The sequence below is a fragment of the Ailuropoda melanoleuca genome, chromosome 1, assembly GCF_002007445.2.
Source record: "Ailuropoda melanoleuca isolate Jingjing chromosome 1, ASM200744v2, whole genome shotgun sequence".
NCBI classification, from domain to species: domain Eukaryota; kingdom Metazoa; phylum Chordata; class Mammalia; order Carnivora; family Ursidae; genus Ailuropoda; species Ailuropoda melanoleuca.
The window spans coordinates 122,897,709-122,912,639 of NC_048218.1; the positions used below are offsets into that span (position 1 = coordinate 122,897,709).

General features: G+C 43.7%; 1 protein-coding gene across 7 annotated transcripts in view; it reads left to right on the forward strand.

The window, feature by feature from the left end:
• Window positions 1-8,969, forward strand: part of AMPH (amphiphysin) — a 219,518-nt gene extending 210,549 nt beyond the window's left edge. For all 7 annotated transcript variants that reach the window (XM_034665790.1, XM_034665814.1, XM_034665808.1 and 4 more), the window contains 2 exons: window positions 1,568-1,669; window positions 7,738-8,969. In XM_034665790.1, coding sequence (XP_034521681.1) covers window positions 1,568-1,669; window positions 7,738-7,845 — 210 coding nt within the window. In that variant the 3' untranslated portion in view covers window positions 7,846-8,969. The remainder of the gene's footprint in view (window positions 1-1,567; window positions 1,670-7,737) is intronic.
• Window positions 8,970-14,931: the final 5,962 nt, after the last annotated feature.

Sequence of the window (14,931 nt, forward strand, 5' to 3'; positions counted from 1 at the left end):
CACCCTCGCCCCCCCACCCTCGCCCCCCCAACCCTCCCTAACCTGTAGTGTGGCCTGAGACACATCGCTCCTCTCTCTGTGCTTCAGTTTCTCAGTAGAAGAGGGAATTGGGGAATAAGATAGTCATTTCCAGCTCTGACATTTCATGATTCTATATAACAAATACACATTTTAATAGTCAATCACTTAATCTCAGGGGGTAGGGCTGAGGGGAGGGACATGGAGACGTACCACATCCATGACTGAGTAGTTGCTCAAGCTGGTTGAGAACCTGGGTCATTATGCTGTTCTTTCCGCTTTTGTTTTGCAAAATTTTTTATGATTAAATTTTAAACAAATCTTTCAAAAAAGGGGGAAAAGGGTCCGGGGAAAGGACAGGTATTGTTTAAGGGTATAAACTCGCAGTGAGTAGTAGATAAGCCCTAGAGACCTGATACACAGCATGGTGAATATAGACAACAACATTGTATCGTAATCACCAAAGTTGCTCAGAGACTAGATCTTAATTATTGTGGCCACTAGGAAGAAATGATAATGACGTGAGGTGATAGAAGTGCTCAGTATTGCTACAATGGCGTCATATTACTTTATATAAATGTATCAAATTAGCATGCTATACACCTTAAATTTAATATTATATGTCCAATATATTTTTATTTTAAAATTTTATTTATTTATTTAAATAATCTCTACACCCAACTCGGGGCTCAAACTCACAGCCCCAAGATCCGGAGTTGCATGCTCTACCAACTGAGCCAGCCAGGCATCCCAAATATATTTCAATTAAAAAAAAAAAAAAAAGAAAACAAACAGATTGGCAGGGCTTAAAGGTTAAGATAGGAAGTTTTTAAAGAAAACTGATTGATCACAGGGTTTAATTAGTAATTACCATATAACATGGGAAGTGATCATTTTTCCCATTAGTTTTTAAAATGTTATATCAACTATTTTATTTAATTTTACTTTATTAGTGGGGGGAGCCAGGGGAGCGTCAGAGAGAGAGGGAGAGAGAATTTTAAGCAGACTTCCGGCTCAGCGTGGAGCCCAGCCAGGGGCTTGATCTCATCACCCTGAGATCATGACCTGAGAGCCAAAATTAAGAGGCCGATGCTTAACCGACTATGCCACCCAGGTGCCCCTGATTTTTCCAAGTATTGATTATTCAACAGAAGTGAGGTTAGAGGAACTTTCCGCTAGGCATTTTTAGTTCAAGTTTAAAAATAATAATAAAGCGTCGGTGATAATAAAATGTAAATATCTAACAAAAATATGACGAATTAGAATTTATTAATGCACTACATGTCAACTCTTGCAGAAGGCATTGCATTACTAAACGTGTATCCAAATTCTCTTAATATCAGTCTTCAAGAATTGGCCGTTTTAAGTAAATAGGACTTCCTCTCTATTGAGAGAGGTCTTCTCCCTTGGGGTATGCTGGGATCACTGTCTTCCTTATCCAGCTTGGAGGGCCATCTACAAATACCTGCTAATAATCTGGCTGGGAGACTTCAATGTTACATTTCCTTTTCTTTCTAAAATTAGTAAATTCTTTAAAAATCTTTTGCAGGTGGAAACACTACATGATTTTGAAGCAGCAAATTCCGATGAACTTACCTTACAAAGGGGTGATGTGGTGTTGGTGGTCCCCTCAGATTCAGAAGCTGACCAGGTAAAGAGTGAGATAGAAATGTTCAACAGACTATGTTGGTTTGTTTTTTGTTTTTTGTTTTTTTGTTTTTTTCTGAGGGTCACTCGGACATGGTGGCTAACTGAAGACATTTCTCTTTTCTGAGATGCTGCATGGCTGCTCTGAAAAGGGCTTAAGGCTTATGAGCACAGGACATGGCTAACTGTAGCTTTTTAGAACACCTCTTTCGGGATGCTGTTCTATTGTTTTTTTTTTTTTTTTTAAGATTTTATTTGTTTATTTGAGAGAGAGCAGGAGAGCACAGGCAGGGGGAATGGCAGAGGGAGATGGAGAAGGAGAAGCCAAAGCACACTCCCAGCTGAGCAGGGAGCCCGATGTGGGGCTCGATCCCAGGACCCGGGGATCACAACCTGAGCTGAAGGCAGATGCTTAACCTACTGAGCCACCCAGGCCTCCCTTTATTGTTTCTTTTTGATACAAATAGATGACCATTTCTTACTTTGCATCCACTTTCTGGGGATGTTGTCTCTGAAAGACCAGTCTTTAGGGAAATAGCCACTAACCATGTGCACTCAGAATCCCTTTTAAAGTAGTTGCCTCTAGGGGTATGGAGATTGACCAGGAAGGAACATGAGGGTACTTTTTGGGAATGGAAATGTTTTCTGTCTGAATAGGGGTGTGGATTACATGTGTCTATGCATTTGCCAGAACTCACTAAACTGTACACTTAAATGATTTTTGCAATACCTAGGATTTAAATTATGCCTCAATTGTAAAAGACTCTTAAAATCACCTTTGAGCGTAGTGTTCTGAAGTGAAGATGCTGAGAATTCCATTTTGTTCTGTGTTCTTATTGGTAGGATTTGTGAGCCTTTTCTAAATAGTATGCAAAATGTGTAAGTGTCCCTATTAACGTGTTTTTCTGGAGAGAAGAGCTCTAAGCTCTATAATATTCTCAAGGAGATTTCTGAACCTTCTCCCCTCAAAAATAAAGTCACTACTTTAGAGTTTTAAGGCTTCCCATGGCCCCACATTTTGTTCTTTTTCTTGATAATACACTTACCAAGATAGAGCAGGTGCTGGGTCAGACAAAGTCCCAATTGCAAAAAAATTCAATTAGAGATCGATAACAACAATATAGCTCTACAAGCTTTAAATATTTAAAAAATTTAAAAATATACTTCTAAATAATCTGGACCAAAGAAATCAAAGTGTAAATTAAAAAAAATATTTCCTAGTGATCATTGATTTCTAAGTTTTTAGTCCAAGAAGATAAAAAAAGATCAAATTAAGTACAAAGCACACAGAAGGAAGAAATAATAAAAATAAATGCACAAACGAATGCACTGAAAAGACATACAATGGAGAAAACTAATTACTTGGAAAGTTGTTCTTTGAAAGGATTAATAAAATTGTTAGAACCTCGGATATACTCTCCAAGGCAAAAAGTGGCAAAGCATTAATTATCAGTATCAGGCAAAACCGTCTACATATCTAAAAATCATTAAAAACCCCGTTATATAAACTAATTTTTTTGTATTAACCCGTACATTATCCTTTAAAGAAATTAAGAAGAAAAAAGCTAGTCTTATGTCTACCAACGTGTTTACCATTTCCTTCGCTGTTCCTGGTTCTTTCTACAGATCTGAGTTTCAATCTGGTCTCACTTCTTTCTGTCTGAAAATTTTTCTTTCTTTCCTTCTTTTTATTTGTAATACTGTTTTTCAGAGCACCTTTTCTTTTTCCTTCCTTCCTTCTTCTTCTTTTTTTTAATGATTTTATTTTTAAGTAATCTCTACACCCAACATGGGGCTCAAACTCAAAACCCTGAGATCAAGAGTTCCATGCTCTGAGCTGGCCAGGTGCCCTGAAAATTTTTTTTTCTTTTTAAAAAATATTTTATTTATTTATTTGAGAGAGAGAGAGAGAGAGCGCGTGAGCACATGAGCAGAGGAAGGGGCAGAAGGAGAGGGAGAAGCAGACTCCCCACTGAGCAGGGAGCCTGATGCGAGGTTTGATCCCACGATCCTGGGATCATGACCTGAGCCCAAGGCAGATGCTTAACTGTCATCTTCATTTTTTTTTTTAAAAAGATTTTATTTATTTACTTGACAGAGATAGAGACAGCCAGCGAGAGAGGGAACACAAGCAGGGGCAGTGGGAGAGGAAGAAGCAGGCTCATAGCGGAGGAGGCTGATGTGGGGCTCGATCCCATAACGCCGGGATCACGCCCTGAGCCGAAGGCAGGCACTTAACCACTGTGCCACCCAGGCGCCCCAACTGTCATCTTCATTTTTAAAGATATTTTCCCAGGAGAAAGAATTCTGAGTTGACTTTATTTCTTTCAGTTCTTTAAAGATGTTCCATTATTTTCTGTTTTCTGCTGTTTCTGACTAGAAATCAGTTGCCATTTGTTTACCATTATTTCTGGGTATCCAATGTGCATTTTTCCCTGACCGCTTTTAAGAATTTCTCTGTATTGTTGGTTTTGATCAGTTCAATATAATGTGCCTAGGTCTGCGGTTTTGTTTTTTTTTTTTTTTTTGTAGTTTTCATGCTTGGTGTTCACTGAGGTGGTGCTTAAGATTTGTAACCAAATGTTTTTCATTACATTTGGTAGACTTTTGGCTAATTTTTCTTAAATTCTTTGCTGCCTCATTCTCTTTTTCCTTTTTTTGTGATTCCCTAATTACCCATCTGTTGGGCTGTTCGATGTCTAAGACTTTTCTTTTTATGCACTATATATTTCTTTCTCGTATTCAGGTTGGATCATTTTTATTGGTTTGTCTTCAAGTACAGTGACCCTTTCTTCTGCTACTTTAAAATTGGTTGTGAAGCTTATTCAGTGACTTTCATTTCAGATGCTATACATACATAGTTCTAGAATGGTTTTTTTTTTTTTTTTTCCATTTGGTTGCCATTTCTTTCCTGAGATTTCCCATCTATTCTTTCATTATTGCCACTCCCAGTGTTAGGTACTTGTACATATTTGTAATAGCTGCATTAATTTCCTGCTGCTAATTCCAAAAAACTAGGCCATCTCAGCACACATTTATATCAGTCGCCTTTTATCTGTGGGAGATATGTTCCTCTTTTTTCTCATACCTAGTGATTTTTTTATTGATATTGAACACATCGCAGAGTCTGGATTCTATTTTCTGTCTCTGAAGCTTGTTTCTTTTTCCCCTAGCAGACATGGAAGTTACTAGATAATTAGCTTGAATTTATGGAAGTTTTGTTTTATACTTTGTTAGGGTGATTCTGTTTCAATTTTGCCTTTACTTTTAGGATGAATTCTTAGTCCTGAGACATCTTTTACTTCCAAGGATGGCCCTTCTGGGATTTCAGTAGAAATCCTGAAGGGTTGACCAAGCCTCCTAACTTGGTGGTATTCAAACTCCAAACTCTGCCTCCCCTCCATTGGCAGGGCTTAAATTTCCCCTCAGCTGTTCTGCCTTCTTCCTGCTGCTTTCTCCCTGACTCCTTGGGGGACCTCCCGTATCTTCACAGCTTGTGGGGGTAGCTCAGGATTTTAGGGAAGTTTCTCCCCATATTTGGTAACCTGCGTCTGTATATCTCTTCTTTTCAAAATATCCTCCTTAAAAATACAGCTGCTTGGGGTGCCTGGGTGGCATAGTCTGGTAAGCATCCGACTCGATTTTGGCTCAGGTCATGATCTTAGGGTCATGAGATTGAGCCCCATGTCCGGCTCCATGCTGGGTGTGGAGCCTGCTTAGGATTCTCTCTGTCCCGGGGCGCCTGGGTAGCGCAGTCGTTACGCGTCTGCCTTCGGCTCAGGGCGTGATCCCGGCTTCCGGGATCGAGTCCCACATCAGGCTCCTCTGCTATGAGCCTGCTTCTTCCTCTCCCACTCCCCTGCTGTGTTCCCTCTCTCGCTGGCTGTCTATCTCTGTCACATAAATAAATAAAATCTTTGAAAAAAAAAAAGAAAGATTCTCTCTGTCCATCCCTCTGCCCCTCCCCCTGCTCATGCTCTCTCTCTCTCTCAAATAAATAAATTAATTAAAATACAGCTGCTCTGGAAACCCTCCACTCTTCCTTTGAATGCCGTTCATCACACTGAGGATAATCCTCAAGGGAAAGTTGTATTAGCACAGATCTCATCCACTACAATTTCCTACTTTCTGGGGTTAAATATTCTGCAATTTTTGCCCGCTCTTGGTCGCTGCTGATGCCTTCTAATAGTTGTTATCTATTTCAACCCCATTATTTGTAACAATCTCATTATATATAACTTTTTATGTCATATATATTCTAAGTCATTTCTGTACAAATACTTGCATATGTGTATACATAGGTATATATGGATATGTAGATATGTAGTTATTCTAGTGTTTATAAGTGTTCTGTGCAGAAGCACTTACCTGGTACAAGCTATTTTGCCATTGCCAGACTGTAAATCTTCCGTCTACCACATATTTTAAGCAGTTAAAATTTAATTTTCCCCGTTTGCTTCAGCTAGAGATTGATGTTGGCTAATAGGTTTCCCTTTACTATATAAATTGTATTTCAGAATATACATGTTAGAATATATCTTGATTCTGAGTTGGTGCCAGTTCTTAACTTTTTTTCTTTATTGAAACAATTGTAAAATGCATGACTCTGCTTGGCTCCATTAGATTTTTCACTCATTGTAAATAAAGTCAAATATAGACACTTGGGCGGGAAAATATGGCCTTTTAGATGCTTAACAGAGGTTCAGAAAAAATTGAGTTATCATCTTTTACTTTAAGTATAACTTCGCCCTTCATGTATGTAACGTCATAATTTTAAAGAGGACACTCTTCCTCCTTATCAGTCATTTTATTGAGTCATCTTTTTTTCTCTTTTTTTTCCACCTTCAAAAATTGGCCTGTCTGAATGCTTACATTGCTTGTCTATACAACAGCATCAATTTATAGTCTCAGATTATATCAGGAGGAAGTGTGTTCAGCTTCTTTATTTAATTTTGGAGACCTCATTTTATCTGATGTACTTGAACTCCGTTGGGAATTGCTCAGATTAAATCTGGCCATCCCTCATCCCAAGTGGGATCTCTTTGGGGGACTGGTTAGCATAATCAAGACAAGTCATTCCCCACTGGTTTTTGCATCATGCGGTCTGTGTGTTTCGTGCTGCTCCTTCCACTCAGCCTTCTCCAGCCAGGCTCTGCTTATCTGCAAGAGGCCAATGGCCAACAGCCGCCTCCATTCTCCATTGTACATATTGTCTCTGGAGCTGAATGGCCGTCCACGGTGGCTTCTTCTCCCTTTCTGTGGCTAAACGTCTTCATATTTATGCATATTTATGACGGTACTCCTGGAAGACAGACTGATGTTTATGAGGAATCATTGATATAGGATACATAAAGAATATATGAATGTTTCCAGCAAGAATGCCATGACAACAGACTGCTTTGTGGTTCATATAAACTTGAAAAATGAGATATTCTAACAGCAACAGACCGAATGGCCAGCGCAGGGACCCAGAGGGAGCGGCTATTATTTATTTGATAAGCCTTGTGGATGGTAGTTTGTTTGGGTCACATGCTGTGTGCTGGGAGCACTGAGTTCTTTCCTATAAGCAAGTGGTTCAGGATGGAATATGAGACCTTCCCTGGCCTGGTCCGCACTCTATTCTGACCTGGGTCTTCACGTCGCTTTTTCACTGTGACCCACAGGGTAGGGAGTGTTCCTGTGCGTGACATGTTTTCACGTGGTGTCCTCTCTTTGCCCTGGCTTGCATTCTAATCCTTTTCTCTTCCTTAAGAACTCATGTCATAATCCAATTAATGTGAACAAGCTATACTTTAGACAAAATTATACTTTTTGTATTAACGTTCAGTTAGCTTTCCCAGATCCAGAAAATAAATAATTTCAAATATTTACTGGTTTGTTTTTTGTTTTTTTTTTTTACCCAACAACTTATTTGGGACAAGCCTTCCCACTGATCTGTCTCAGCACACTGCCGTATCTATAATGTAACGTCCTGGGGCAGGATCACAACGCTAAATTATTTTGTTAACTGTTGGCAGTGCAGATTTTTCCAGTAGTTCCTTGGACCTTGAACGCCCTGTCTTTGTCTTGCAGGACGCAGGCTGGCTGGTAGGAGTGAAGGAGTCAGACTGGCTTCAGTACAGAGACCTTGCCACCTACAAAGGCCTCTTTCCAGAGAACTTCACTCGGCGTCTGGAATAGGGCCACGAATATTGTAGAAAGAGCCTGGTTATTGGGTTTTTAAACCTCTGTAAAAACCCGAAGAGTTCACTTTTGCTATTCCACTCTTAATGATTTACAGGCTGGTGCCAGACAAAGCTTGGAAAGATATTATCAATGGAGCATGTGTGCAAAAAAAAAAAAAAGAAAAAAAAAGAAAAAAAAAACCCACGTAAATTACAGAAAAAGTCCTCACCGGTCCCCACGTTATCCATAGCAGTTTTCTTTGTGCTTTGTCCAAGCTGTGGAAACTCCTGTACTTGTTCCCCTCCCACCAGTTCTACAGTAGCTTTCTCCAGACCAGAACCTTCATTTCTTTGCACCCAAGTGTATGGTCCTGAGTGGCTGCCCTGCGGAAGACGTGCCGAATTATCCTGTAGTCCGAGATTCTCTTCTTCCCCGCACAGGTGTGAGCACGTGCTCTCTCTCCCTGTCAAGTTGACTGTGTTTCCACCTCGACGGCTGCACAAAACGTTCTTTCTTGACACCTCTCTCCCTCTCCCTCTCTGTATCTGGGCACACAGGTCCACATGCTAGCTCCCAGCCCTCCGATCTATGTGTATGCACAAAACTACATACACATAGTTGCTTCCTTTCGTTCATTGCAGCTCTTTGCCTCTTGAGTGTCAGTGATACATGCATTGCTCTTGCTCCGTCTGGCATTACAGTTGCCGTTCTGCCTCGGGGCAACACCAGCCATCCCATTGCCAAAACAGTCGCCAGTATCTGTATTTCGTAGTGTGCATTTGTCAGGATGCAATGACAGATCGCATGTCAAGGCTGCTGTCCCCTTGGGAGAAAGCAGAGCCTCATTAGCTAGGTGTCCAGCTGTTGTGGCTGGAGGTAAGCTGGTCGGGATGAGCGGCCACGTAGCGCTACCCTCTGCCTTTCAAAGATTGGCTGGTTGATGGGGCATCGAAGTCCACCATCAAAGAACACTATAAAAAAAAAAGCTCCTATATATTTCCAACTCTATATTTATGCAACTCATCTTCCCAGATCGTCCTACAATAAGATAGGTGATGTATGCTGTATTCACAAATCATCTGTAACAGTTGTTTTCAGTGCTGTGTCATTCCAAATAAACTTTTGGTAATCTCCAGCAATCACCTGATTCCTTCTGCGGAGTCCTTTGTTTTGCAAAGCTTGGTTCAGTCGCTGCTTGAAACAGTGTACCTTGGAGTTGTTATTTGTGCGGAGATAAGCTTGTTCCTCTGGGTTGCGCTCCAGAGCCTGCCTCCCTTCCCTGAAGCCCTTCCCCCAAGTCATTGCTGGTCACCCAGCGATGACTACAGCACAAATAACAGCTGTGGACCGAGGCCCCTGGCAGGTGCGGGCTGTGACCAACTGTGTAGCTCCGAAAATCTGACGACCTTCATAATCAGCAGTTTCCTCTCCCACCAGCTCATTTTTTTGGGTCACTTTTCTTTCTGACATGTTTATGCTTGTAGGTACATCAAAGCAAATAGATCACCTGGGATAGAAAAGTCAATTCCCTGGGCCACTGTTCAGGGAAGAGAATTCTTAAAACACTTTTCATTTGATTTATTCTTTTTTCTGCCAGTATAATCCTGTACACAATGTAAGCTGGTCAAGAATGGGCATTAGTAGACTTCTGAATTTGCTACATGTTCCTGATTCGTGGTGCCAGTTCTCCTGGCAGATTACCAACCTTCAGGTTTCCGAAGAGGGAAAGAGCTGTTATTGACCCGGGATTTTTCCAGGGGCTAATTGACAGGGAAGTTGGATCATTACGAATGCTCCTTTAGTGCAAGAAGATAAGAAGCACTGCCCAGTGGCATAGCTGATAGTTCAACAAATAAATTGCAGCAATGAAGATTGATAACAGCAAGCCACTCCTGACATTGGAGTGCACGGGAGAGGCTAAAGATGAGACTGAAATTTCAGTTCTTATAATGCACTGAATGTTTTCGAAAGATAATTGCTGCCTCTCCTGGAGCAGTTACTCTGAAATCCCTCTCACACTCCCCTCCCCACCAAGCCCCATAGTGGCAGGTACGCAGCTTGGCAGGACATGGTTCCTTAGGTAGGTTCCGCCCACACCCGTAACATTCCTGGATGAATTTAACAAGTCCTTCCAAAATGGTGGGTGCTTACTTAGTCATTTTTCCTGGTTTAGAGCCCTTGAAAAAAATGTCAACACCAAATAAGTAATCAGATCATTTGTTTCAGGAACTTCCAAGATCCTTGATTGTCCAAAGCACTGTAGTGAACAGGCTGAGGGGGAGGAGGATGGGAAAGTGGTCTTCTCCAGAAATGTCTGCAGATATGGTGTGAATTTTCTTTTCCACTCAATGGATTTTCCAGGGCACATGGGATTCCTAGTGTGGAAGCTCTTTCCACTTCTGTCTCTCAGTCTGACTCGAGTTCTGAGGTCACAATCCATCGTAGGCACATGCCCTGGTCATATGTTGGCCAATCTGTAGCAATGTTTTATTCCAAATGGCCTTGACCCAGCAAGCCCTACCCATGCCCATTCTTTGCATTTTCAGAGTTCTCTCTAAACCCAGTGGGACTTGGACCTTCGAGTAGTTCCAAGGCCCTTCAAAGAATCACACAGAGCAAGCCTGTGGTTCTTACTAAACAGACACCCAACTGGAATCCTTAAAATATCAGAAACAGACTCTCATTTAATCCTGAGTGATGTTTATAATTGCCAAACAAGTCTCTCTCAATTTGAATTTTCAGTAGTATCTCTGCACCACTGGAGCCCGGGGACGGGCACAGCTCCGTGCACCACGCTGTCACACTGCTTCCATCACCTGCTTCTCCTGACACAGCGGGGACAGCCTCTGGGGGAGCCAGAACACTGCCACCATCTCCATCATGGCCTGGGCTGTGGGGAAACGGGGTGCTGGCCTCATACGCTGAACCCACTTGTATCACATACAGAAGCCTGTGATCACGCTGTTGGAGAACTCCCAGCAAGACCCCACGGACCATGGCGATGGCCCAGCAAAGAAAAACCTTGGGGAAACGGCAAAGTTCATGAGTGATCAGGGAGGGTTGCCGCTCAGAGCTGATGCCACACGAGTCACGTGGCCGAACACCGGGAAGCCTTACACACAGGTTGGTGTGCCTTCCTGGGGCGCCATCGATCTTTCCAGAGGAGCCCAAGCTGTCTTCTGGTGTTTGCCTGGAACCCAGCTGAGTAGCTTATAAACATGACGTGCCAGACCTTGGAGATGAGCGTCACACAACCCCCCGCAAGGTGGTACAGCCACAGTGTTCCTGGGACTTGGGTAAATGCAAGCGGACATCTGCGGGCTGCGTGGAGAAGACGGTGACCGATATTCTCTCAGCAAACCTAGAAAGTCGACAGCCATGGGCTTCTATTCATCCTTGACCTTGGCCTGAGTCAGACCTACTTTCTCCTTATCCTGCATGTGGTGCCCCCTGGGACGAATCCTGGCTGCTCAAGGGCAGCACGGCTCAAGGCACACAGCAAGACTGATACACTGTTCGTAAAAGCCACACAACGTGTGCTGGAGTAAGCTTGCTTGTCCACCCAAATGGTCTGTGACCCCTTGCTTATCCTTCTCTAATTTGCTTACTGGTAGCACACGGTGACTGTTTTCAGCTGATGGGGACATGACCCTTAAACCTATGCAAATTGAGAGGAAGGTACCCTGAAGCTCTTTCAAAAGATACCTAAACTTTCTCTTGTTTCTTAGAATCCAGCACATTCCCAGTCCCCTGGGAGCTCAGGTCCAACACTCAGGTGGTCTTGTGCTTGTAGGTCGGGTCAGAGCTGTGTGCTCAGGTCCCTGGCACCCGCCAGGGTGGGGCTGCTCTGAGCTCTGGGGAAACACTTGTCAATGCATTGGAAGGCCACAGAAAGCATGTGCAGGGCAGGAGTGCCGTGTCCAAGGACACTGCCCCCTGGCAGATGCCTACATGCCCTCCCCGCCCCAGTGGTTCAATACCAATACACTCTGTGTCCTGCGTCTGCCCCGCAGAAACCTGCCTGTGACCACCAAGTGATTTCTGTGGCATTTGATGATGCCACCAAATCTCTCCAAACCCTAAGCCCAAGAAAGCATTTTCTTGTTTTCCTGCTCTGTTCCATCTCTGTCACCTTTACTAATTTTTCTTGCTTCTCCAGTGGGTGCTGGAGGGGGGTGTCGGGTGGGGCTCCGTGATCCTCAGTCCCTTGCTGTGTGTTCCAGCTGTCCAGAGAATGTTTCCTTCGGAGTGTCCGATTATGGCTCCTAAGCCCACATGTGCATTTATTCATTAAACATTTGTCAAGCTCTTGCTCAGTGTCTGTTACTGCACACGGGGACCACATTGACTGAGACTTTGCATCCATGAACTACTTTCAAAATGCCACCACAGCGCACCCCTGGGGGTCCCCCTCTCTTCAGAGCCCCGGGGCTGCAGGCGTGGGCGTTCCCTCCTGTGCTTCATTTTCCAGAAGACAGACCCCTGCCCTGCCCGTATCTCTTCCCTCACAGAGTCATGTAATCCCTGCGACCTGATCGGGGAGTGGTCTTCATCCCTGCCAAGGAAGACCCTGATCCTTGTTGTCCCCCTGACCTCCCTGCTTCCCCTTTTCCCAGTTTGTCTGCAGTCCCCAAACTAGTTTACAAACCCTGATGTCAAAATGGGACCACTGTCCTCTCTCTCTCTCATATACACATGCACTAACGATGACTATGTTTCATATCTAATCCCCAGGCCTCTGCTTGGCTTTCAATGCCCTCCACATCCTGCCCAGTACTTGTCCTCTGTTTCCCTCAGGGGAGTCTCTACACTGTCCCCTGCTGCCCTCCCACCTTGCCTCTACAGTCTGCTCACCCTGCTGCAGCCCCCCTGCGCTCTTGTCCTGCCACCATCTCCCTCCTCTGCCCGCACCCCTTCAGCTCTGGACTGCATCCAGTGAAACATGATGTACGTTCCCCTTCGCTCCCCCCGCTGGCTGATGAAGTCTCTCTCTATTCCAAATCCGCCCCACGGACCTTAAATTCAGGTGCACTGAGCGAATAAAGGAGAGACTGAGAGATAGATTAGTTCAGAGAAGAGCAGACACGCTAATCCCAGGGTCAGCGCGGGCTAAAATCTGGAACTGAATATAACAAGAAGTGAGAGGACGCTTTTATGACATAGGAGAGGGAAACGCTTTCTTAAATGAAACTCCAAAGTACGAAAAATACGTGGCTAAAAAAAGTTTGACCACAAAATCGAGAAATCCTATCTAATGAAAGTGCTATAGACAAAGTTTAGACAGACGATAGATTAGCTGAGGATGGTGGTAACAACCTAAACTCACGAGGGATAAATATCTAGAAGACATAAATTTGTTTAATGATCTTAATTAATTTTAATAATTTAATGCTTATATCATTGTATTTATCTCTATTTGTATTTATAATATTAATCAATTACTGTTGATAGTAAAGATAATAATAACTAACCACCTTTATCAGCCGGCCCGCTCCTTACTGTTCTGCACGTGGTACATTAGTTCATGTTCATGAGCCTGTGCGGCAGCTGCAGATTTTCCTGTCTGCAGACGAGGAGCTGAGAAACAGCGGCGGGAGCGCTGACTCCGGGGCTCCCAGAAAGGACACGGGGGGCCCGGCCACAGTGCGGGGGGCCTGGCTCTGCGGTGCGCTCGAGCCTCTGGATCCGGCCTCCCATCGCTGCACCTGCAGCCCACGGAGAAGCTCGTCTCTTAGGGAGACCCTCCATGGACACCAGGGATACAGAGACCCTCGGCTTCCTCCTCACCACCCAGGAGCCCATACCCTCCTCGAACAAAGTGATTCCGCGTGGGAGCCGTCAGGCTGGTAAACACGTCGCTGTCAGATAACACAGCACGGGCCGTGTTTATGGAGAACGTGTGTGTGTGTTTCCCAGGCCCGCAACCCTGGGATGAGATTCCGGGGAGCTGCTTGCTGCCCGCGTGCAGAGCCCTGAGCTGTGGGCGACAGCCTTGCTGGTGACAGCCAGCCTGGGAGCCGGACGAGTGCCTGTCATTGTCGGTGGATGAATTCATGCAGTGGCTGAGAGCAGAAGGGAGCAGTGAAGTAGGTGTACTGACAGATGGACAGAGATGGACTGACAGGAACAGTATATCATTCATATAAATGTAAAGATGCATTATTCACAAGCAATACTCTATAGTTTTCACAGGTACCTAAGACACCAAACATAACACAATTTTTCCATCTGAGTCTGGGGAAAAAGGAAACCAGCAAGAAGAAGCTGCTTACCTAAAATTACCAAGCACACTGGGTGTTATACGCAAGTAATGAATCATGGAACATTGCATCAAAAACTGGGGATGCACTGTATGGTGACTAATATAACAAAATAAAAATTATTTAAAAAAAAATAAAATTACCAAGCACACTGAGTTCACAATTGGTAAAACAGGTTTCCTGCCTAGTATTTCCCGACCCTTCCACTCACTAGGCTGATCCTTTGCTGTAGTAGACTTCCCTTACCTGGGGAACAATAAAGAGGACTCTAAGGTGTGTGATATACCTCATATTGGCCAGCAGAGGGTGCTAGAAGTCCGTGTTAGGAAAAATGCAATGAAAATACCGTATTTTTCAAGCAGGAAGCACAGAATTGAAAACAAATGGCAAGTCTCACCAGATCACATTTTTGCATTCAAAGCAACAGCTCAATGAGGACAGAAATTATTTCCTGACTCACAGACATCCAAGCAGGTTACGTAGGGCACCGGCTTCGAGAGCCTGGCCTACTTGAAGCTCTCCATATGCTCTGTCTTAGCTGGACAATCTCAAGTAAGTGACTCAACCTCCCTAAGCCTCAGCCTCATCTGCAGAATGGGATGAATATCACCTGCTTTATGCTTGCAGGGAAGGAATCAGAATATACCATGTCTGATACTCAATAAAGTGTATTTGTTATTATTTAATGGATCAATGATTACTGTTATGACCTTAACAAAATTAGTCTTTCTAAAAGGCAAACAGCTATTAATTCACCAGTGCTAGAAGAATGTCTGCTACGTTCTGAGGTCCAGCACTGTTACCTGAATGACTGCTTTCCAAGAACAGCTTCTGCTCCTTG